We start from the raw sequence: 22,511 nt of genomic DNA on the forward strand, positions 1-22,511 counted from the left end.
GGGCCACTCATTCAACAAACAAGCTTGGGCAGATATGATGACGGCATTAAATGCTAAATTTGGTTATAATTATGACGGAGACATATTGAAAATTAAATACACAAATCTCTGGAAACAATTCAATGATGTAAAGAATCTTCTTGAGCAGAATAGATTTTCTTGGGATGATACCCAGAAAATGGTAATAGCTGATCATTATACCTGGGATGTCTACATCAAGGTATGCCAATTCTTTATTCAGACACTTAAGTTTCTGTCTGTTCTCTTGACTCTTGACTTTATTGTGAGATAAAATTGACATAGTATATATTAAGTGAGCTAAGATTGACATAGTATATATAGGAATAGAGCTTTGACAAACTTCAGTGATTTGTGCTTGATCTATGCGTATACAACTGCAGACGGAAGATTTAGCCTTTCAAGCCATGACATAGACTTTGATGACGACATTAAAGGAGTAAATTTTGGTATGGACCTATTTTCGATATAGAATCTTTGGTGTGGGTGATTGAAATTTATCTTCCCGGTTCTTGCTTTATGACCAGACAGTTTTACATGTGTGTTTTGTTTTTTATGCAGATCGTTGGTTATGTATTTGTCCAAGAGTGATAATCTTGGAAATTTGTGGTTAATTTGGAATTTGGATCTTCCACAATAACGTTTAAATGTTGATGAAGGCATCATATTACTCTTTTTTCCATGTATCATGCCGTAAATCCTTTTTTACTTAAAGGAAAGAAATATGATATGATGACTTGTTGGCCCAGTAGTTAAGTCATTTGTCACATAAGTACTTAAGTACTTTAGTGACTTCAGCTACTAGATATAAATGCCGTAAGAAAATGTGATTAATTATTAATTTACCATAACTTAGGTATTTAGATAAATCATGCTTGCTTTTCTGTTAGTAAATGACTGCTGCAATTATCACTTTCTCTATTCTAGGTGTTGGGATATGTAGTGTTGCTCCAGCAAGCCCTGATCATCTGAAAAAAGAATGGAGTCCTGCCATGGACCGATATTTTATTGAGCTAATGTTGGATCAACTGAATAAAGGCAGTAACACATTCAAGAAACAAGCATGGGAAGATATGCTCAATTCTTTCAATGCAAAATTCTGTTTGCAATTGGGGAAAAGAATTTTAAAACAGCGCTATGAGAAACTACTCAAGTATTATAGTGACATTAGGAGTTTAATTGAGCAAAAAGGATTTTCTTGGGATGAAAATCAACAAATGGTAGTTGCTGAAGATGGTGCTTGGGATAAGTATATCAAGGTATAATAGTATCTATCATTCAGTTTGATGTTGGGCTGCACATTTGCCATTTCTTAATTTTGACTATTGTGGTTGTAGGCACACCCAGATGCGTGTTCATATAGGAGGAAGAAGTTATTGAATTATGAAGAATTAGGTTTGATATATGGAAATGCAATCATCGATGATGGTCATATGCATCGAGATAAAAACTTCGAAAAAGGAAACTTACAAATCAAGATTGGTGAGTTTATTTTCTATATCAATGAGTTTGGATGGACATAGGTAGTTCTATTTTAGATAATGATTCCATGGGACACGTGCTTAGTACTGGAAAGCATGGCACACATGCTAAGTTAGAGAAATGGCAAATCATGGCAATAGTTACTAAGCTCGATAATGTTTGATACCCTCAATGGAAAACTAAGTTACGTAGTTGTGGTTTTCTCTTAAATTTGCATTAGAAGCGACAAGCTGAAAATGAGCTGAATTATATATATATATATAAATGATGTGAAATGCCCCAACCCAACAAGTTAACTTATTGGGTTGACAAAGTAACTACTCTTAACATGGTATTGGAGCAGGAGATCTTGGGTTTAAACCTTAGCTTTTGCAATTTATCCCATTGTTGTTGCCCCAAGTGAGGGTCTTGTCTGAGAGTGCTAGTGTTGGGCCTCGCTTGTTGTGCACAGGTTGGGCCATCAGATTGCTCAGCCTACACGTGAGGGGGAGTGTTAGAATATGTATAAATGATGTGTAATACCACAACCCAACAATTTAGATTATTAGGTTGAATGACCAAGTAACCAATCTTAAGAGTGACATTGTCGATGAGAATGAGATTATCAAAATTTAGTTTTTAGTTCTCTGTGGATTGTTAGAAATTATTTGAAATTTTACTTGTACATTGAGATATCTTTCAACTACTGATCACAAAATTAGTTAATTATTGATTGATACGGTTGTATCATAATTATTTTCAACCATAAGTGCTTGGACAAATGTATCGTTAAACCTCCATGGCTCTATATTATTTTGGCCAATGTCATTAATGTTGTTCTGGATTCAGATCTCCGTTCAACATATATGTCAGACAAAGTTTTTACTACGTGCACGATGGGTATGAGCCAAATTGTTCCTGGTGCACGTTCTGAAAGAATTTGGTTGTAGAGAATTATTACTACTATAATAACTGGAAAGCTCCTTCCTTTTGTAGGAGGGGAGGACACCCAATGCCACCCAGATGATGATTATTCAAAAACATATTGGACCCCTTCTAGTGACCGTTATTTTATTGACCTTATGTTAGAGGAAGTGCATAGAGGCAGTAAGATTGACACCTCTTTTAACATTCAAGCATGGATAGACATGGCTTTATTAGTTAGAGAAAGATTTGGATTGCCACATGACAAAGATCTTTTGAGAAGTCGTCATAAGCATTTCCGGAATCTGTACTATGATATGAAGAATCTTCTTTACCAGAGAGGGTCTTCTTGGGATGAAACTCGGCAGTTGATTGCAGCATATGATGATGTTTGTGATGCTTATTTCAAGGTGCATCATATATTATTTCTGTGTTTAAATTCGTTTTCTACTCCTTGGGGAGAAACCGCAAGTGGCTAACATATGGTGCTCGTAGGGACACTCAGATGCAAAATCATACAGAACAAAGCCCGGGCCAAATTTTAATGATTTGTGCTTGATTTATGGAAATTCGAATTTGGGTGGAAAGGGGAACTTGTTGGGTCTAGACATCGGCTGTTGTGGTGCGAGTAAGTACTTTGGCTTCGATGCTTGTTTTCCTCTTAATTGTTTGGATCATGTCATTGAGGAGTAGCATTGCTCTTCAGAGTAGAGAAATTAGAGCACTATGTAATAAACATGGATGCTTCAAAACCACCTTCCTACTTCACATGTACCTATAACAGGTACAAGATTCTTATTGATGTGTTAGATACTTAAGAATGCGTTAAAACTGAGATTTTTATGAATAGTTGGGGGACACCAAGAATTGGGAAGGATACTCTTCATAAAATAAAAATAAAAATAAAAATAAAAATAGCAGCTCTTTGTTACATAGAAAGTAAGTGATGTTATTAGATAGAGGATTCTCTAGTTGATATAAATTGTAGGGAACTAGAAGGGAGAAGAGGAGGTAGAATCATTTAGTTTTACCCTTTACTTAAATTACTACTGATACCCAAACATGTGACTATTTCAGTCAGGTTGCAGTTTACACTCTAAGAGCGTCAGACGCCTTGTGATTACTTTATTTTTACTATGAATCAAAATTTCTAACAACAAAACACACTGTTTCTAATATTATTTTAAGTTTGTTTGCAACATGCCATAGTTCTGTTTTTTTTTTTAAAAAAAGCGTTATTGTATTTGTCCTTGTATCTGGGAAAATATATTTGCCGACTTTCATATTTTATCGTAAGTTTTTGAAAACTTCTGTATCAATGTATTGTATATCAGGGTGCTTGTATCCTGTACTTTGGATTCATGCCTAATAATCCACAAGATTCTGATTGCAATCCCCACCATCAATATAGTCAAAGTGAACTTTATTTTCATTTGGAAGAGCAACTAGCTTTTGGACAAGAGTGGTCTCCCCATCTCTCATGTTTTGATAATTTATTTTTACTTTATCAACTTGAAATATTGGATGGATTGTAATATGATGCATGACTTGTTTTCAAGATCAACTTAATGATAGCCATCAACAGAGGACTGCTAAATGGACTCCATCTAGGGACCGGTATTTCATCAATCTGATGCTAGAGCAAGTTCGTCAAGGATATATGGTCAGCCAGAAATTTAATGAAGAAGCCTGGGGAGAGATGGCTACAAAGTTGAATGCTGAATTTGGATCGCACTATAACAGAAATGACTTAAAAATCCGTTTCATAAATTTGAGGAAACGATTTAATGATATGAAAATTTTGATTGACGATAATGGATTTTATTGGGATGAAATGCATCAGATGATAACTGCCAATGATGATCACTGGGATTTATATTTGAAGGTGCTTTTTTTTTTTTTGACTCAATACTTTGGTAGATATGTGGTTTCGAGTTCCTAGTTGCTTACATGTGATTTTTTTCAGGAACATCCTGAGGCGCGAGCATACCACTGTAGAACTCTCCCAAATTATAATGATTTGTTTTTGATATATGGCAATGCAAATCCTAATTGGAAGCACTATGATTCGACTCCTTTGACATGTGGTTTCAAGCATGCTTTTGAACTAAACCTTGGTGTGTTTCTTCTCTCGCTGGACGTGTGCGTGTATTTGTTTCATTCCTATGATGAATTTGGGTGGAAAATAGATGGCTAGAAGCATGCTTTAACCATGGATGCATTTTTACGTTCCTTTTTATGAACTGCATGTAAAAGCTGCATTACTTTGTTTTGCATAATGTTGTGTAGTTTTATTATCTGATTTATTGAATTTATGATATATCGCTGCAACAAGGTAAAATTTCATGGAAGTACAAGAAGTTTGTTCAGTATATCTTAAAGTTTTTGTACAAATCTGCTAAAAGTATATATTAATATGGCTTCCACTTAATGCTAGAAGTACGCCATGGAATTTTCTTATGTTGCTGCCTTATTCATGTGAAATTCCCCCTTTTTTCACACATAGTTATTTTAACTATGTAGATGAGGATGACAAATGCCCTTCCAGCAGAGGTCATCCAAGGATACAGCATTGGACAAAAGCAATGGAGAACTATTTTATTGACCTCATGTTGGAGCAGGTGCAGAAAGGAAACAAGAATGGTCATACTTTCAATGAGCAAGCTTGGGCTTGGATTATCACCTCATTTAATGAAAAATTTGGACTTCTGCTGGACAAGGATATACTAGAGAACTGGTATGTAAGCTTGATGAAAGTGTATGAAAATATGACAGATCTTCTTAATCAGCCTGGCTTTGCATGGGAAGAAATTCAGCAAGTAGTGATCGCTGATGATGATACTTGGAAAGAATACATCGAGGTCTGTTAATTTTTCCTCAAATTTAAGCAGCTTTATTTTTTTTTCTTTTTAAATTCTGGTGGCCAATTCTAGTTTAAAAGCATGGAACATGACATTTTGGGCATCAGCCGACTCAAAAGCATTTCCAAACGAAAGTAGAGAGAATATTAGATGGTCCAGCTCCAGCCTTGCATGATTTGATCATATGATGCATGATGTGCATGAACTGTTAAAGAGAATCCGGAAGATCTTGTTAAGGATTATTACTCTTGACCTTCTTGTTTTCTTAAACCTTCTATTTAATGTTGATCTTTCACAGGAGCATCCAGATGCAATTAAATACAGAGATAGAAACATGGCTGTTTATAATGATTTGTGTGCCATATATGATGATACTACTCCATTTAAAAGATCAAGTTGTCCAGATTTAGAGTCGGAGATCGATAATAATGCCCTTGATGTAGGGATAAATGATATCTTCCAAGACTTGCAAGATCTGGTTGCAGAGTTTGAAATTCCTGATTGCAGAAAAAAGAGAAAGTCTGCAACTTCATCAACCTCAGCATGTTCTACAAAATCTCAGAGATGCAACAAAAGGGTGTTACGAAGAACACGCAATTCAAATCCTCATGTTGGGAAGCTATTGGTGCCAAAGGAGGAGGGCAAAGACTTCACATCAATAGTAACACCCGAACTCGGTGCAAATCCCCATATGGTGAAACTATTGGTGGCAAAGGAGGAGGGCAAAGACTATATACCAATAGAAACAATTGTTGATGCTCTTCAGGTTTTACCAGGCATGAACGATGAGCTCTTCTTGGAAGCTTGTAAACTATTGGAAAATGAGAAGAAAATCAAGATGTTTGTGGCCATGGATGTGAATCAGAGAACCAAATGGTTGTTAAAAAAGCTTCAGAGACAGCTCCATTAGTGTACACAATCTTTCTTCATGTTAATAGTGTTGATGTAAAGAAATTCCTTTGTTTCCAATATCCCAATTCCCATACCTATTAATTTGCAGCCATGCAAAGTTACAGTTAGAGAGGCATCCAGTACAGAAGTGGGTCCCTATGTCGTAAACAGATCTAGGGAAAAAAAGCATCCGACGGTGCATAACACCTCTCATGATGGTCAAAGTAAAAAATCCACACGCGTACAGAGAGAGTGTCTCCCTCACACAATACAGAGGCAAAAAACAAGAGACTTCTGGGAATGGCATGGCCATCTTCTCCTCCTCTCTCATCGCCTCTACTTTGGCAGTCTCTCTAACCCTCCTCAATACCTTCATCTTTCACAAATCTCCATTCTACCGCTACCCTTCTCCACATATTCCTCACAGATCCTTATTCTCCCAACCTACCTCGTGTTCTTCCCTCAAAACCATCAACAACGATGGCCTCCTCAACTACTACTCTCTTCATTTCTGCTTCTTTGATCAAAACCCATTTCTCTCTCTCTCCGTTCCCTTTGTCTCCTTATTCTTCTCTTCTTCTACGTCCTCTCCAAGACTGCACAGTCCTACTTCTCCGTAGTCACGACCAGTCTCTCCTCCCTCCTCCATCTCCCTCCTTCAATGGCTGGGGTCACTCTCTTGGCCCTCGGAAATGGCGCCCCTGATGTATTCGCCTCGCTCTCCGCCGTTCGTTCCGGTCAGTATCGAACTGGGTTCGGCGCCATTTTATCAGCAGGGGCGTTTGTGTCCGCTTTCGTTGTTGGGTTTGTGGCAATTTATTCCGCGCCATTCCCGGTTGATCCTGCGCCGTTCGTCAGGGGCGTGTTATTCTATATGACTGCGGCTTTGTTTCTGTTCTGTGTGTACTTGAGTGGGGAGATTTTTGTGTGGCAGGCTGTCGGTTTCGTTGCATTTTATGTGTTTTTTGTTGCATTGGTCTTTTGGATGGATTTGGGGATCGGTGGAGAGAAAGGGAAGCTCGAGAATAATAGGTATTTGGCGGTAGAATCTGATTCCGAGATTGGAAGGGGAGAAGTGGTAGAGACAGTGAAAGAGAGGCCGGCTTTGGGTTTCAAAGAGTTTATTGGAAGGTAATGTATATAACAGTATTTCTCCTATTTTTATGTTTGTTTGTTGTATGTGTGTTGTAATATGAGAAAGTTAATGTTGAGGTGGTAGATTGTTATTTTTGTGTTGCTTGTGGAGTGATTTTCGAAATTCTAGCTACATATTAGTTGTTTTGGCTTCCAATTTGGTCCAATTAATGTTACATGAACTGCATTGAATAGAAAGTTGAATATGGTGAACGAAATCTATCAAGAATTTCATATTAAGATTGCCATCTCAAGACTGAAGGCCTGGCCGAAATTGCTCATTGGAAGTCTTACCCAGAACTGAACAAAAAAATGTCTTATCTGGAGACATCATTAGTGCCTTGCTAGTTATATTTCATGTTAGGAGCTTTTGGTTTGGAGTAATGGAAGAAATAAGTGATCATGGGATTCTTATTTGAGTGCATATACTTATTAGAAAACTCTTTATGGTCATCGTCTGCATAAGCTTGCTTTTGTGAGTTGCATGTGTCGTCGAGTCATATCTTATATGTATTCATCTGCCTCACCGGCTTGTTGGCTGACCAAGATGTCTGCGTTCCCCTATTGATACATGAGTCAAGATGTGTTACTTCTGTGTGTGGTAGTGACTAAGAATACAATTTTATATCGACATGCATATGAATAATCATACTTTAGACCATGCATTCTTGTGTCTGCGACTCTGCGTTGAAACATCAGATCTTTCGTCAACTCCAAATTTTGGGTGATTGGAGATGATAGAACAAAACACACCAGTGGAGCTTTCGGATGTGTGGTTCAACTTATACTCTCTTTGATAGTTAGATGTATTTGAATTTGATCTCGTTTATATTGGATTTGCACATGGTTGCATTATACTCTCAAAAGTCAGAATTGGATTGCAATAATTGCAAGTTAGAACTGAACTGATTGGCAGTCAGTAAATGTATCTTGGTGTTGAAGGTTGATACATCATTTTCTTCTGCGTGGTATGAATTATGTGTTTTTAAGGATATAAGCTTGGTATTTTCTACAAAGTAGTTGTCAGTGGGAAAGGTGTATTTGGATGTCAATCTGAACTTTAAGTTAGAGTTCTAACTACGTAAAAAACATAAATTTCTTTATAAATATTCTTTGCTAAGGAACCTCCTAGGCTAGGCTCATACACAATCTCTTATTGTCTGCTTGTGGCTTTGAAGGTACCAAGAATGTTCTGTTGCCTTAGAATTTTCATTGACGTTGGTTTTTATCATGCATACAGATATCGAAAGTATGGGAAATTCCTGTCTCATTTATTTTGAAGCTAACAATCCCAAGAACTGCACCTTCAGAATGAAACAGAGTCTATATCTCGGTTAACGTTGCTCTTTGCCCTCTCCTCCTTTTATATGCTTGCAACTCTTTTGTGCCTTTTGACCATCCCATTGTATTTCTCCTTCTGAACACTCATTTGCCTTTGTGGCTTGTAGTACTCTTGGCAAGCTCCTCTCTTGCTATTCTTCACTTTACTGTTGAAAGAGAACCCCCCAAGAATGAGCAAGTGTTTCGTGTGCTCGTAGCATTTGTAATGAGCGTATTTTGGATATCCACTGTTGCTGGGGAACTGCTTAACTGCCACCGCAACTCCTTGGACTGACAGTACTTGCGTGGGGAAACTCGGTGGGGGATCTTGTTGCCGATATTGATGTTGCCAAAGCTGGACAACCTGGTATGGCCATGGCAGGGTGCTTTGCATGCCCAATGTTCAACATGCTTGTTGGGCTCGGAACAGCTTTGATGGTGCAAACAGCCAACATTTACCCACAAGCGTATGAGCTTCATTTCCACATTGGTATAGTGATTGCATTTGTGTTCTTGATGTTGAGCCTGATGGGGTCTCTATTGGTTATAATTGGTCCAGATTCCGGGGTCCCAGGTTTTTGGGATATTACCTTGTTGGCCTGTATATCATTTTTACGGTAGTTACTTTGGTCATCGCCACGTTTTCTGGGTGATGTCATGGGTCCAATCCAGGTGGAATCATTTATGGAATTCTCACAAATTTGTCAAGCCGCTTGATTCCAAGAACTCAAGAAGCTTCAGATGCTTCATGTTGGTTATCATAGACAACTACAGCAATTATCATCAGAAGGTGGTCAAACAGGCATTTTTGTTGAAGGAAACAGATCACAGGGATTTTGTGGTCTTCAACTGGAAGATAGGTAGCTTGTACCATAGGTCATATTCTTTCTTCAAAATTCGTTGTTTCTTAGTTGCTTCACTAAGGAGTTGAATTTGATTTCCTGGATAAAAGTAATGCAATTTATAAGAGAAAATAGTTAACATTATGAAGCTGTGTCGCAAACAGGGCTCCTGAGCTTTTCCGAGGGGACGGCATGTTATCATAAACAAGTTCAACAAACAATAGTTTTTCACAGGTTGCCAAAGTCACTGATGAACAAATACAAGGATAACCAGTTCATTCACTTATTCACGTCTCCAATTTGTTACTCCGCTGCCAGCATGTGGAGTGATGTACTGAAGTTCCGGCACACGATTGGCGTCAAAGATGGCCTTGAATGGCAAAAAAGTACGATCCAAATTTCAGAAAAAAGAAATTTCCACGTTTATGGTTTTATAACTTAAATTACCTCTGTCATCAGTATGTTTGAAGAGCTAAAGTTACAGCAAAATCATACAAACAAAGCACTCCATCATCTGTAATCCTCAGGCAAACGGTATCCAGACAACACTATTTTGTCCGCAAGCATCTTGCCAGTTTTGGGCATCACATGCCAGTGCATTGTCAAGTTGAATTCCTTACCACGAAGATTGCTTCCCTGCACAAGGAAAGAAAATTATGTATTCTGCTACAAAAACAAGGATGTGTACATTAGACTTGACAATGTGAATAGAATGAGAGCCCTGACGACTGCATACCTGATCAATGAATCGGTACTTGTTTGAGGTGTGAATCCAAAACTTTGCATGCTCTTTGGTAGGAATTATAGCATCCCATAGAGAAACCTGTTTAATTTGGCATTTGAAAAACAACTGATTTGTAAACATAGTTGGCCGCAGAGATGCTAATAATTGGAGAAACACTAGCAAAAGTGGGGAAGCATTAGTGTGCTTTGGCAAAGGCAAACAGGCAACAACTTATTCTCGACATAAAATGATGACCAAGATCATGACATGAATAGTGAGCGACTATGAATCAAAATTCTCGTTTGGAAGCCATTTTGAAAAACAAGGAACAGAAAATATACACTTTCACTTTTTTGTTTTCTAGAAAACGAAGAACAGAAAACAAATCAAACAGACCCTTAATATTTTCAGTTTTATTTCCACACGAGATGGAGCTTACTTGGTTCAAAGAATTCTTGGGGGTGTCATACTCAGCCGCAACAAATATGAAAACCTGCATTAAATCCGAAGGTAGTTTCCATCACTTCGAGTGAACATGAGTTATATGACGAGCTACCAAAAAGTTTTAAGGGGAAAAAAGAGCTGAAAATCATGTTAATCTGCATTGGACATTTGTTCTTCAAAAAAAAAATATGGAAAGTACCTTGAAACCAAACAGCCACTTGATGCACCAAAATAACACAGGAAGACTTATATATTTATAACAGCTAATAACCATACATATCATCAAATATTATTTTGACACACTTTTACCTGCTTTGTGTTCCATGTGAACAATGACTGCAAGTCGGCCGTTATGTTCATCGACAAGCTGACCTACGTATAAAAAAAAAAAAGGCCATTTAGCTTATAATCCAACAAGAGAGCTCAAAGTTGCAAGACAGCTCAAAAGTTTCAAATGAGAGAGCTCAAAGGTTCAAAAACTTTTCAGTAAAGACCAAGAAAAGATCTTTTTCTAATGCAAAATAAATTTTAAATTTTATTAGGGGCACCAAGGGAGTGCAAACCAGCAGGCTAAGAATGAAGTACATGGACACAAAAAAAAAATAAAGAACAAAAAGGGACCCTCGTCCCTAGTTTACACCAAATCTCACAATTTTGTAAGAAACTGCTGCAAGTAATGAAGCTCATAAAAAAAACAAAACCATATAATATACAAACCCAGAAAACTTAACAGGATTCAGAACAAATAAAGTGATTCGAGGGGTAAATTATAATGTGTTCAACAATGACCTTCCTATGCCTTAAAGTTTCATTTATGATTGAAAAATTAGTCATAGACAAAATATCTGAAATTGGATCGTTAGAAGGCAACAAGTAGTCATTTTTTAGTTCCGCATGTGACAAAATAAACTGATAGACAGCAATAACAAATCCACCCCAACGGCATCATGATCCACACTCAAACACTCTTCCCCCAATACACAATTCAATCCTCCTTTCCAAAGAGGATTGAAGCAGTAAACCCTAAAATTGCAACCTTTATGCACTCGAATGACTGACCCAATAATTAACTACAAACAGGCACCAAAGTACAAATCTTTTTCGGCATCCCCAATGACTGACCCAGAAAAAAAGAGCTCACCTCGTCATTCCCATGCGGTTGCTTTTGGAACCAATTAATATTCGATATCTGAAATCATCCCAAAAGGAAAAAAGCGAGATTAGCCCCCTAATATCAAATCAAACCCACAAGGGTTTCGAAACTTTAGTAGATCCAGAAACTACCATGTAAAAGACCAAAATGTGGAGCAATTATATAGGTACCTGGATTTCAGCGGACGGAGTAGGGTGGTTAAAAGTGTCCGAAACGGAGGCGATGGCGCACATTAACGCTAGGATGGTGACGGCGAACGTCAGCAAGGCGTTCGCTCTGTATCCAAAAGAATGCATGTTTACTCCGTCGTCGTTTTTGAGGTCTTCGTGTCGTTTGGGGGTTTTCTTTCCTCTTCTTCCTCCACACTTGCGGCTTCACTCTTCAGTTCGTGGCTTGGTCAAAAGCGAGGAGTCGTTACTTTACTGTGTTAAAATTCATAAATGGATTTTTCTCGTTTGTGAGAAGAGAGAAGATGCTGCTCTCCCATTGGACGAGACACGTTGTAGGTGGGCCCATGTACTTTAAAAATCCAAATATCATGTTATAAAAATCAATTATATATGTATATGTGTATATTTTTTGGATTTTGATGTACAATTTCCAAACACACTCTATTTATTTGAGTATGTCCAACTCTCTTAGTAAAATATCCCATATCGAAAAATTGAGGTCTTAATAAAATATCCCACATCGGAAAATTAAGGAGAGGCAATGTGTTTTATAAGTCACGATCCAACACCTCTCAATTGACAAGTATTGTTTTAAGGACAAAATTATGTGGATTTTAAGCTAATAACGGACAATGCCTCTGAAATTATTCGGATAAATTACATATTAGAGTTTAGGACCCATGTTCGGATAAATTACATATTAGAGTTCAGGACCCATGTCCTCTTAAGAAGAATCAATACATTCCTTATTTTTTCATTTGACAGTATAATTCCTATCCCTAAAAAAATCTACTTCACACGATATAAACTTATTATAGGAAATTGAAATTAAATATCTACGAATATATCAATAAACAAATGACACTATTCAATAGAAGATGTTCAAAATACTATTTTAGATGGACTAATTTTTTTTGTAAAAAAAAAACCTAAATTTCTTAATGCAATGTTAGGCCTTTTTTTCTGGAAAAGCGCCTTGCGTTTTTTTTCCTCATTACTTTGGTAATAAGGGTTTATAATCGCTCTATATAGAGTAGTTTATGTTACTTGAGTAGGCTCTTGTTTTTCTTTTGCCTAATTGAAGGATTTTACGAACTGATTCGATCGAAGAGTTGGCTAGAAAATGGACGAAACTATCGCTCATTGATGAAGAATGAGAGGTGCTAAAGATCGATCCAATGGAATCAGATGTGTATCGTCATAGAGTGGATCTATGTATTGTAGTTTAACTTCTTCTTGATGGGGTTATTGGCAAAGAAGTGATAGCAAAAAAATTTCAAGAGATTTGACGATTAAGCGAGCATCCATCTTTTTTGACCTAGGACCTACTTTGTTTGTCATCACCTTCAAGACTATTATTGATAAACGTAGAATCATGGTTGGAAGGTCGTGATTGTTCGACACACACTTGATGGTTTTAAAGGAACTTGATGGGGAGATTCTGATCCCGAAGATGAGGTTTGAGGAAGAGGTATTTGGATCCAATTACACAATATGCCTTTGGCTGATATGACGAAAGAGATTGGGGAAAAATTGAGGCATCTTTGGGAGTTGTTGAAGATGTGGATACTCTGGAGTCCGTTATCGGATCAATGGAGGGCTCTTCTTACATGTTCGAGTTCGGATGTCGATTATAAAACCATTATTGTGGGGGAAAGCTACCCAATTTCCTAACATACATTTTCTGATTTCTTCTAAGTAACAAAAACTTGTTTTGCTTCGATTGTGGATGTATTGCACATGGCAAGGATGGTTGCTCTAAATTGATTTCTCCACAAATGCACCTAGTCAATTATGAGACTTAATATTGTAGTTTCCTAAGTGCTGCTCCATTTTCTAGGGATGGCTACTCTAAATTGGTTTCTCCCTGAATGTAGCCAGTCAATTTTGAGACTTAATATAGTTGGCTACATGCTACTTCATTTTTGAAAGGAACAACAAATCTTTTGAAAATAAAGGGGTATCATATGCAAACCCTATTTCTCATACCAATATAAGAGTTTTTGGCCTTGTTGAAGGTGAAGTCTGTATGGAGAACCTTACGAGTCCACAAGTGTCTTAGGATGAAATCTCAGCAAAGGTTGGTGTGAAGAATGAAGAGAGGCTTAAGAAGGCGGTTGTATCTCTGGTGGATCCTCAAATGATGGTGTAAAAATCCATTGGTCCCTCTAATGTTTCGGAAGGGGAAGATGCCTCAACCGCTATGACGAAACTCATTGATGCTAATACATATGTGGACCAACAATCTGATGAATTCCACCAACTTGATAATCCTAATTCCCTACCCAACTTAATGGTGGTTGTTTCAACACTTCTGATAGAGAGTGTTGCCACTGAACCTAATGATAAACATATTCCCTGTCAGCAACATACATCTTACCCTGTTCAAAAAAGTACGGTTCATCTTTTCTGCTAGCCCATTCCGTAGTGGGGTGTGTGAAATAGTCATGTGTCTGACAATACCTTTATTCCTACAAAACTAATTGAACTCTACACTAAGAAACTCTAATCAAATATTGGTCTTCAGTTTCTTTAACTTTTTATACAGTCTGAACCTATTCTATCTTCTTCCAGTCTTTGAACTCCACAAAAGCAACACTCGTGTCTTTCAAGTTGTAGACTCAAACCTTCTTAGAACAGTCATCAATAAAAGAAATGAAGTACCTTCCACCGCCTAGAATCTCGTGAGGAGTTGACCCCCATAAATCCGAGTGAATGTAGCTCAATGTCTCCTTAGTAACATTTGATGACATGCCAAACTTTACTTGTGTAGCCTCACATATAATACAATTCTCACATAACGTTATACTGTCAAGCTTATCTCCACATAGCAACCCTTGTTTTTGCAACTCATGACGTCCCTTTTCACTTACCGACCAAGCCTTCTATGCCACAAAGTTGCCAAAGAACATTGAGATTCGGTCACTATTGTCGCAACACCTATTACAATGCTCTCCTGAAGAATATAGAGACTCTTGTCTCGTAGCCCCTTTCATCACAACCAATGACCTCTCCCCAACCTTTAACATCCCCTTATCACCCTTGTAATGGAAGTCATGTTGATCCAGCATTCTGAGCGAACCTAGATTCCTTTTGAGTTCAAGCACATGTCAAACATCCGATAGGATCCTTTCGATCACATCATGCATCTTGATTCTCAGTGACCCAATACCGACTACCTTGTAAGGTTTGTTGTTTCCAAGTAACACTTGACCTACTTCAATCTCTTTTTAACTTTCAAACCAACCCTGATTAGGTGTCATATGGAATAAACATCCTGAGTCCATAATCCACTGTCTATTCGAGTTATTCGTTGTAACAACCGGATCATCAGAACTCTCGTAACCCTCTTGTCCAGCTATAGTTGCTTCACTATCATCTTCTGATTTCTTTCTTTCCTATTTTCTATTGTGACAAAGTCTACGGATGTGACTCTTCTTATGACAATAGAAGCACTTCACCTTCTTGCCACCTCTAGACTTAGACCTTTCCTTTTGCTTTCTTTTCGGTTCTTTCGTGTTAGACCTTCCTCTAATAGCTAATCCATCACCACTCTACTCGTGGATTTCACTATTTCGTTGTTGCTCCTTTAAGTTCAGGGTACCTACAATATCCTCTAGTGCAATAGTCTCTCTACCATGTTTCAAGATCAAACGTCTTATAGGAGTTAGGCAATGAGTGTAACAGCATCAAAGCCTTATCCCCATCCTCATATTCGACCTCAATGTTTCTCCAAGTCTAAACACCCCTGAACTCATTAACATGATCCTACAAGTCTCTACCCTCTGCCATCTTAAACCTGAAGAACTTCGCCTTGAGATACAATCGGTTTGATAGATTCTTCGTCATGTAAAAGAGTCTCAAGTCTGAGTCATATCTTAGTTGCTGACTTCGTCTTACCCACATCTCTTAACACCTTATCACTAAGACTGAGAATCAAGGTGTCATATGCTTGATTGAGCACCTCTTTTTTCTTCTTATCATCCATAGTGGTGGGCAATTTTGATTCACCCAAAGTTCTTTATCAAGACCGAGGTTCCCTAGATAAGCAAATATTTTTGTCTTTCATAACCCAAAATCATTCGACCCATCAAACTTCTTAATCTCTACTTTTGAAATAGGATTCGTCATCTCAAGACTTTTTTCAAATACCTATAGTGCACTGGTAAAGACTTCAATAATTCACAGACCAACCCTCCCCAAATCAACCATAACAACTATCCAACCTCGCTATGACACTAATTTGTAGTGATTCCACCCAAGCAGATCAAGGAAAAAAAACAATAACCAAAAACAAGTATAACAACAAATAAAGAGTAAGGAAGAACACATATTTATCTTGGTTTGGACTCAATGTGAGATCCTACGCCCAATAATTATCCACTATGATCTTTGCAATAGATTACAAGAATTGGCACCTTGAACACTGCCTCTCTTTCTCTCTCTTTGTGTCTCTCGTAATACCTAAAACAAAAGACTCAGACCGAACTATTCTGTTCGCGAAGACTTTAAAAGATAAAAAATAACTATGACATGTGAGGCCCAATTAAGTGTGCTTAGCATGCCAATTTAGTTCTATCTTGCGCTCAATTTCCAACTAGCGTGTGAGCGCTAATCCTATTCCTTATGAATAGCGCATGAGCGATCACTAGTCTACTACAAAATAAAATTGCACAAGCTCTAATTGCTCCAACAAGAACTACTTGACTCAACTTGAGCCACATGTCCTCATAACTCTTTTCAGCTACTCTCTCGACCTTGAGCTCCTTGGCCACCCTCTCAAGTCTATCATAAAGCCTACAATAAGAACTAGAAATAGATTTCAAGTAATAAAATCAAATACCAAAGTAACCTCGCACTAGCTGTAGAAATAAATCTAGATGATGTGGCAATTGCTGATAAGTTAGGATCTTGATTAAGGATACAAAAACATAGCTACCATGAAACGTCAACCAAGCCTTTCTCAAATTGCTCAAAACAATATTAGACTTCAAAAAAAAAAAAAAAAGCTTTCCAAAATATTGAGAATCATTCCCTTTTACCCTATTATACTTGAAATCAATGCCCTGACTTTCTAACAGCCTAATTGAGGAAGGGTCATATGGATTGCATTCAATATCAAAATCCCTGAAATTAAATTCTCATATATAACAAAATTTCATTCCAAAATCGGGGAGATTACCAAACCTGTCGGAGATTGTGAGACCAAGTTGAATTATTTTCAACTTATCAACATTAGCCTTCATGAAAGAGGCTTGTAGATCGTATCAGAAAACTCCGTATCTGTCACCACCACATGAATTTGAGTAAGAATGTTGTGAATTAGAAACAGCTCTACTGCTGTGGCCTTGGCCAGTTAGAGCATGTCCAATGCATACCTTATAATAGGTAAAAAGCTATATTAGGTCATGCTTTTTTATTTTCCATACTTCCAACCGATATCCTATATTCATACCCATTTTTTATTTTTTGGTTTTTGGTACAACAAATAGTGGGTAGAGAAAATTTCTCCTAAATCATATTAATTTTTTTTTTATTGTTGAAAAATATTGAAGTATTAGATTTGATGTTAAAATAAGGTATATGATTGGAGTGATGTTCACCCAAAAATAAATTTTTAATTAAAATAGGGAAAATCTTGTATCCCATTTTTTGTTAGACTCTTATGAGGTCAAAGTCAATCTGACAATAAAAAAATCAATGTTCATGTCAGATTGTCGAAGATACAGTGACCATTATTTTTGAAGTGCACTCCATTAAGTCACATATTCTGGAACATTGCTGGCCCATTGGGCCTATTGGGTGTACTGATTATTGGATTGTAGTTATAAAAATAGTAAAAAAATACAAACTTGAAATAATTTGTTCAAATGCATTTGGGCTCTGGAGTCTATAACCTAAAAAAGAAAAAGGATGATTTCTTGTTTTGTTTTGTTTTAAAGTTTACTCCATTAACTCACATGTTTTGTCATTTTGTGCGGCAAAATCTATTTTAGTTTGGGCCCAACAAGGTGATTTCCAAGCCCAATGAAGCCCAAACGAGTTTGAAATTTTGACTTAAATCCCAAGTAATCCCAATCCACCGACTATGTATGAAACCCTTCAATATATGCCTCGCTATGGACAAACAACACAACAACGCAATTGCTCTCAAACTTGTGAATCCTAAAAATCAGAAAGGGTTTGGGTTTGGGTTTGGGTTTGGGTTTGAGTTTGAAGGTATAATCAGTGTTGTGTTAATTATATACATATAATTACACACCTTTTACATTGTATTTCATGGTTCTTTGAGTAAATTGAGGATCGATATTACCTAAGAATTATATATTTGCACATTGCAGGTGCCTAGGAGCATATCAGACGAAAAAGAGTCAAATCGGATCAAAGATTGAAGAAAGGAGAAAATAATAGCCGAGGCAAATCCTGATCGATCGGAATTGGGTCCCAATCGATCGGACCATGTAAAGTTCAAAAATTTCAGATTGTATTTCCGATTGATCGGAGTTACTATTCACAACACAGTAAATTTCTCGAAAAAACTCTGAATTCAAGTGGGTTCGAACCAAAACGACCCTAATTTGTATGAGAAACGACATAGGAGTTTAGGGAGGTATAAATAGGTAGTTTTTAGGGTTTCACAGGACTCTCCTCACACATTCTACCACCATTGGAGAGCTTGAAGCCACCATTGAAGCTTGGAGAAGAAGAGGGTCTACCAGAGGGTTTTCTCTCTCCTTTTCTATCCTAGTTCCTATGGTTGATTTCCTTTGTTTAATGATGTATTTTGCTTCCATGAGTGGTTAGATTTCTTTTGTCTTAATGTAACCAAACCTTGAAGATTCAATAAACTTGGTTTCCTTATTTCTTGATTTCTCTCTCTTATTGATTGTCTATGGGTGTGCTTAATGCTTTTGGATGTTTGATCACCATCTAAATGCTTTGTTGCCTAGATTGAGACCGGAAGGAGATATCTAGGGTTTGCCTCTAGCCATAGATGACATAGGGTGCATGAACCATAAGAATATAGGTTTATGACTTATGCAATCGTTAAATGATTTCCATAGTTCTTAATGGGTTTTTGATATATTAATCTGATTATTAGGAATAATAGGGATTTATATTGAAAATACGTTTGATATATCTAGGAATAGAACATTGAATAGGTTTGGAAATCGATTGTCATTATTGAGAGATGAATTAGGGATTAAGGGATCAAGGGAATTGAATTGGATAGGTGAGGTGAAGTTAAGTACCGTAGTGTCTTCCATCTTCGATTACATACTTATGTTTGATTTGTCTTTGTTCTTTTTAATTAGTTTGGTTAAAATCAAAAAACAACCACTCATCCTTTTTATCCAATTTACATAATTGTTGCTTGTTTGACATTGATTTCTATTGCCAACACATCTCTAGTGGAAACGATAATTTACTCATCTCTTTATTATTTGTGTGATTTGTGCGCTTGCGAATATTTCACTTCAACCAGCTTGGCTCATTCTTGTTAACGAGATATCCCACATTGATAAAGGATGTGGATTCTCTTATATATAAAGCCAAGCCCACACCTCTAACTAACAAGACATTTTCCTTTGGGCTCAAGTAACATTAAGTGAGAAGACCCAAGGGAGAAACAAACCAATATAGACCCGATGTATCTACGGGAATCGAATAACCCAATACGATTACCACTAACGATTACCACTATGTATGCTTACCTTGGAATATAAACAACGAAATGACAGCATAAGAACCACATCATCGAAAACATTTCTAATTTCCCTATCCTTCCCTCGTAGGGCGGTGGTCTATATGTGATCAATTGTTCTCTCTCTCTCTTTTTTCCCATTTTTTTTTTCCATATTTTCCATATTTAATTTTACTCATTAACATTATTAGCTTCAAGTAATTCCAAAATCTATCGATGGCACAGCTAATGCATAAACAATAAGCAATGCATCTTAAAATATAAAAACTTCGAATGTTGGTTGCCGGCTGTTATGATATTTATACCATATTTTAACATTTAAAATGTGGGGTTTGTACCAAGGTGTTCGATGGATCGGCTATTTTGCATAGACAAGAAGCAAAGCATCTTTAAAAAATAAAATAAAATGAACATCCATAAACAAAGCTGTATTGCATAGACAATAAACAAAGCTTCTGTTAAAAAAAACTGAACATCCATAAATAACGATACAAATGTTTTGTCTCTTTAAGATCGAATGCCGGAGCTTTTGTTATATATAGATGACATTTGACATAAACTAACAAAACAACGAATTTAATTCAATAATGCATCAGTTGAGCTTTGTGTTAATTTTCATTTTGTCCAAGAAGTCTATTCAATCTCTAGCGGAAGTCATAGACGATGGATTTAGCATTGATCTTATTCATCGTGATTCGCCACTATCCCCGTTTTACAACCAATCTATCTCTCCATCCGAGCACTTAGGCAAAGGTATTGTCCGTTCCTTCAATCGAGTCAAATACTTATATTCATCGATGCATATGGAAAAGAAAGAACTTTCATCTGTGATGATTCCAAATAGGGTTGATTATCTCATGAAGATGTATATCGGTTCCCCACCAATTGAAGTCTTTCCTGCTGCAGACACAGGTAGTAATCTTATATGGGTACGGTGTCAAGATGGTAAGAAAAAACACCATAAGAACGCACAACTTTTTAATCCAAAAGGGTCCTCCACCTATGTTAAGATTCGTTATCAAACTGAGTTTTGCAATGTTCTTCCCAAAAAAGAACGTGGGAACTCAGATGAGTGCAAGTACAATTTTAGTTATGGAAATGCATACACATTAGGAGTTTTGAGCAAAGAGACCTTTACAATAAATACCACCAATGGTGGATCGAAATCTTTCACCAAATCAGTGTTCGGATGTGGTAATATAGATCATGGATTTTCCAACCGTTTTCAAGGTATTGTAGGGTTTGGAACAGGAATATTGTCACTGGTTTCTCAACTTAAAACCGAAATTAAAAACAAATTCTCATATTGCTTACTTCAACGATACGCGACGACTAATAGTAAGCTTAAATTTGGAACTGGAGCTAAGATTTCTGAGGTAAAAAGAGTTTCAACTCCATTTTTGCATAAAAATGATCTAGCCTTATACCACCTTACACTCGAAGGGATCAGTGTCATAGGCACAAGAATAGACATACACCAAAGTCCGGGTAATATCGTAATCGATTCTGGAACAACCCTAACAATGTTGGAATCAAGCATATACAAGGACATTGAAGCTGAAGTTAAGAAAGTAATTGGTGCCGATTCAGTACCAGATCCGACTAAAAGACTCAACTTGTGCTATGAAGCAGAATCTATAGAAGAGAAGGACCTCCCAGAAATGATATTCCACTTCAGTGGTGCAAACCTTCATTTACCGCATACAAACACATTTGAAAGACAAAAAGATGTGATTTGTATGATGATTGTTCCGAGCAATGGTTTTTCCGTTATTGGGAATGTGGCACAAATAAACTTTCAGGTGGAGTATGACCTTCAAGAACAACAAGTCTCTTTTGCTCCAGCAGATTGCACTGAATTTTAAACATGAAATCTATATATAGCACTTTTTCAATACTTCTTATCAAGTTCTGTAAAGTGTGATGATCTTGTATCATTATATTGACTTACTATGAAGAAGATTATGAGATGTGAAAAAAAATATGCTTACATGTTGTTAGTACATAATTACAATAATAACGTAAAAACAGAAAATAGAAACTCGACCATAGTAGTATGAGGCACGCGTGTCACGCTCTCTTTAAGTAGGTTCGAGCCCTCTGAAGTTCTTCGTTTTTATAATCGGTGCATCGAAAATCTCTTGGCTCGACTTCTTTGGGATACAATGAGATTTCTCATGCTATACCTGTAATTAAGGCTGTCTATCGATCGATTTGGTCGGTTATTTTACATTGGAACACTCGAACTGAAATTTCGATTTTTTTAGATATAGAAAACCAACAACTGATGGTCACACATTTATCTTGATATGAAAACCGTCCAATAGTTTTCGGTTATTACAGTCAGTTTTTGGGTCAAACATATGGGTTTGATACACTAACTCAGTATACTTGCTAAATATGTGAAAATTAAATAGCCATGTGGCCTATGTCAAATGGCTCATAAGGCATAAATAGTGCAACCTAATATACATATCCAATATCCATGATCCAAAGAAGCAAACTTTTGGTTTTTTTAACTATATATTATTAATATTTATAAATATATAATTTTGGTCGGTAGTCTCGATAAATAAAAGGCCGACCAAACTTTCGGTTTTTTTTAACTTAGCATAATCGATTTATTTTCACTTACATGTATTATACGAGTCGCTCAATTGGGCGGTTTGGTCTGGCGATTCGGTTTTCTCGGTTAATTTTGACAGTCCTATCTGTAATTATATTGTTTTAAAAAATAATGTAATTCTAGTAAGAACATAGAAATAAGGATTTATGCTTCTTTGGAATGTGAATTTAGTTTAAATTTCATATTTTAAGGCCTAATTTCAAAGTTATAATAAATTATTTTATTTTAAAAAAAAGTG

The 22,511-nt window shown here is 36.8% G+C and overlaps 3 protein-coding genes and 1 pseudogene across 4 annotated transcripts; 3 read left to right on the plus strand and 1 right to left on the minus strand.

Annotated features, from left to right (window-relative positions):
* The first annotated feature begins 339 nt into the window (after positions 1-339).
* Positions 340-6,283, plus strand: LOC120011071. The gene is made up of 9 exons (XM_038862100.1): positions 340-467; positions 946-1,277; positions 1,356-1,500; positions 2,476-2,813; positions 2,899-3,031; positions 3,963-4,288; positions 4,370-4,520; positions 4,927-5,264; positions 5,563-6,283. The coding sequence occupies exons 2-9, from the start codon at positions 1,011-1,013 to the stop codon at positions 6,172-6,174; spliced, it is 2,310 nt and encodes a 769-aa protein (XP_038718028.1). The 5' UTR covers positions 340-467; positions 946-1,010; the 3' UTR covers positions 6,175-6,283.
* LOC120011072 lies at positions 6,270-9,538 on the plus strand (annotated as a pseudogene).
* A 65-nt stretch (positions 9,539-9,603) lies between these two features.
* LOC120011073 (signal peptidase complex subunit 3B) lies at positions 9,604-12,217 on the minus strand. 2 transcript variants are annotated; one of them, XR_005470983.1, is made up of 7 exons: positions 11,943-12,217; positions 11,761-11,808; positions 10,929-10,991; positions 10,615-10,668; positions 10,188-10,274; positions 9,899-10,087; positions 9,604-9,821 (listed from the first exon to the last, which is right to left on the minus strand). XR_005470983.1 is itself a non-coding variant. In XM_038862101.1 (6 exons), the coding sequence occupies exons 1-6, from the start codon at positions 12,066-12,068 to the stop codon at positions 9,962-9,964; spliced, it is 504 nt and encodes a 167-aa protein (XP_038718029.1). In that variant the 5' UTR covers positions 12,069-12,216; the 3' UTR covers positions 9,850-9,961. The 2 variants fall into 2 exon arrangements, 1 of the variants encoding a protein (XP_038718029.1); XM_038862101.1 differs by lacking the exon at positions 9,604-9,821 and having other exon boundaries at positions 9,850-10,087; positions 11,943-12,216.
* Positions 12,218-20,234: 8,017 nt separating this feature from the next.
* LOC120010492 (probable aspartic protease At2g35615) lies at positions 20,235-21,512 on the plus strand. The gene has a single exon (XM_038861283.1). The coding sequence runs from the start codon at positions 20,235-20,237 to the stop codon at positions 21,510-21,512; it is 1,278 nt and encodes a 425-aa protein (XP_038717211.1).
* Positions 21,513-22,511: the final 999 nt, after the last annotated feature.

The sequence above is a fragment of the Tripterygium wilfordii genome, chromosome 12, assembly GCF_013401445.1.
Source record: "Tripterygium wilfordii isolate XIE 37 chromosome 12, ASM1340144v1, whole genome shotgun sequence".
Classification (NCBI taxonomy): domain Eukaryota; kingdom Viridiplantae; phylum Streptophyta; class Magnoliopsida; order Celastrales; family Celastraceae; genus Tripterygium; species Tripterygium wilfordii.

Excerpts from the sequence above, each read along its gene's own strand:
- LOC120011071 (XM_038862100.1), top strand. The coding sequence starts at position 1,011 with ATGGACCGATATTTTATTGAGCTAATGTTGGATCAACTGAATAAAGGC. Across the intron at positions 2,814-2,898 it reads TTTGTGATGCTTATTTCAAG|GGACACTCAGATGCAAAATC; the intron begins GTGCATCATATA and ends TGGTGCTCGTAG. Across the intron at positions 3,032-3,962 it reads CATCGGCTGTTGTGGTGCGA|ATCAACTTAATGATAGCCAT; the intron begins GTAAGTACTTTG and ends CTTGTTTTCAAG.
- LOC120010492 (XM_038861283.1), top strand. The coding sequence starts at position 20,235 with ATGCATCAGTTGAGCTTTGTGTTAATTTTCATTTTGTCCAAGAAGTCT.
- LOC120011073 (XM_038862101.1), bottom strand. The coding sequence starts at position 12,068 with ATGCATTCTTTTGGATACAGAGCGAACGCCTTGCTGACGTTCGCCGTC. Across the intron at positions 10,669-10,928 it reads TCACATGGAACACAAAGCAG|GTTTTCATATTTGTTGCGGC; the intron begins GTAAAAGTGTGT and ends GATTTAATGCAG. Across the intron at positions 10,088-10,187 it reads AGTACCGATTCATTGATCAG|GGAAGCAATCTTCGTGGTAA; the intron begins GTATGCAGTCGT and ends TTCCTTGTGCAG.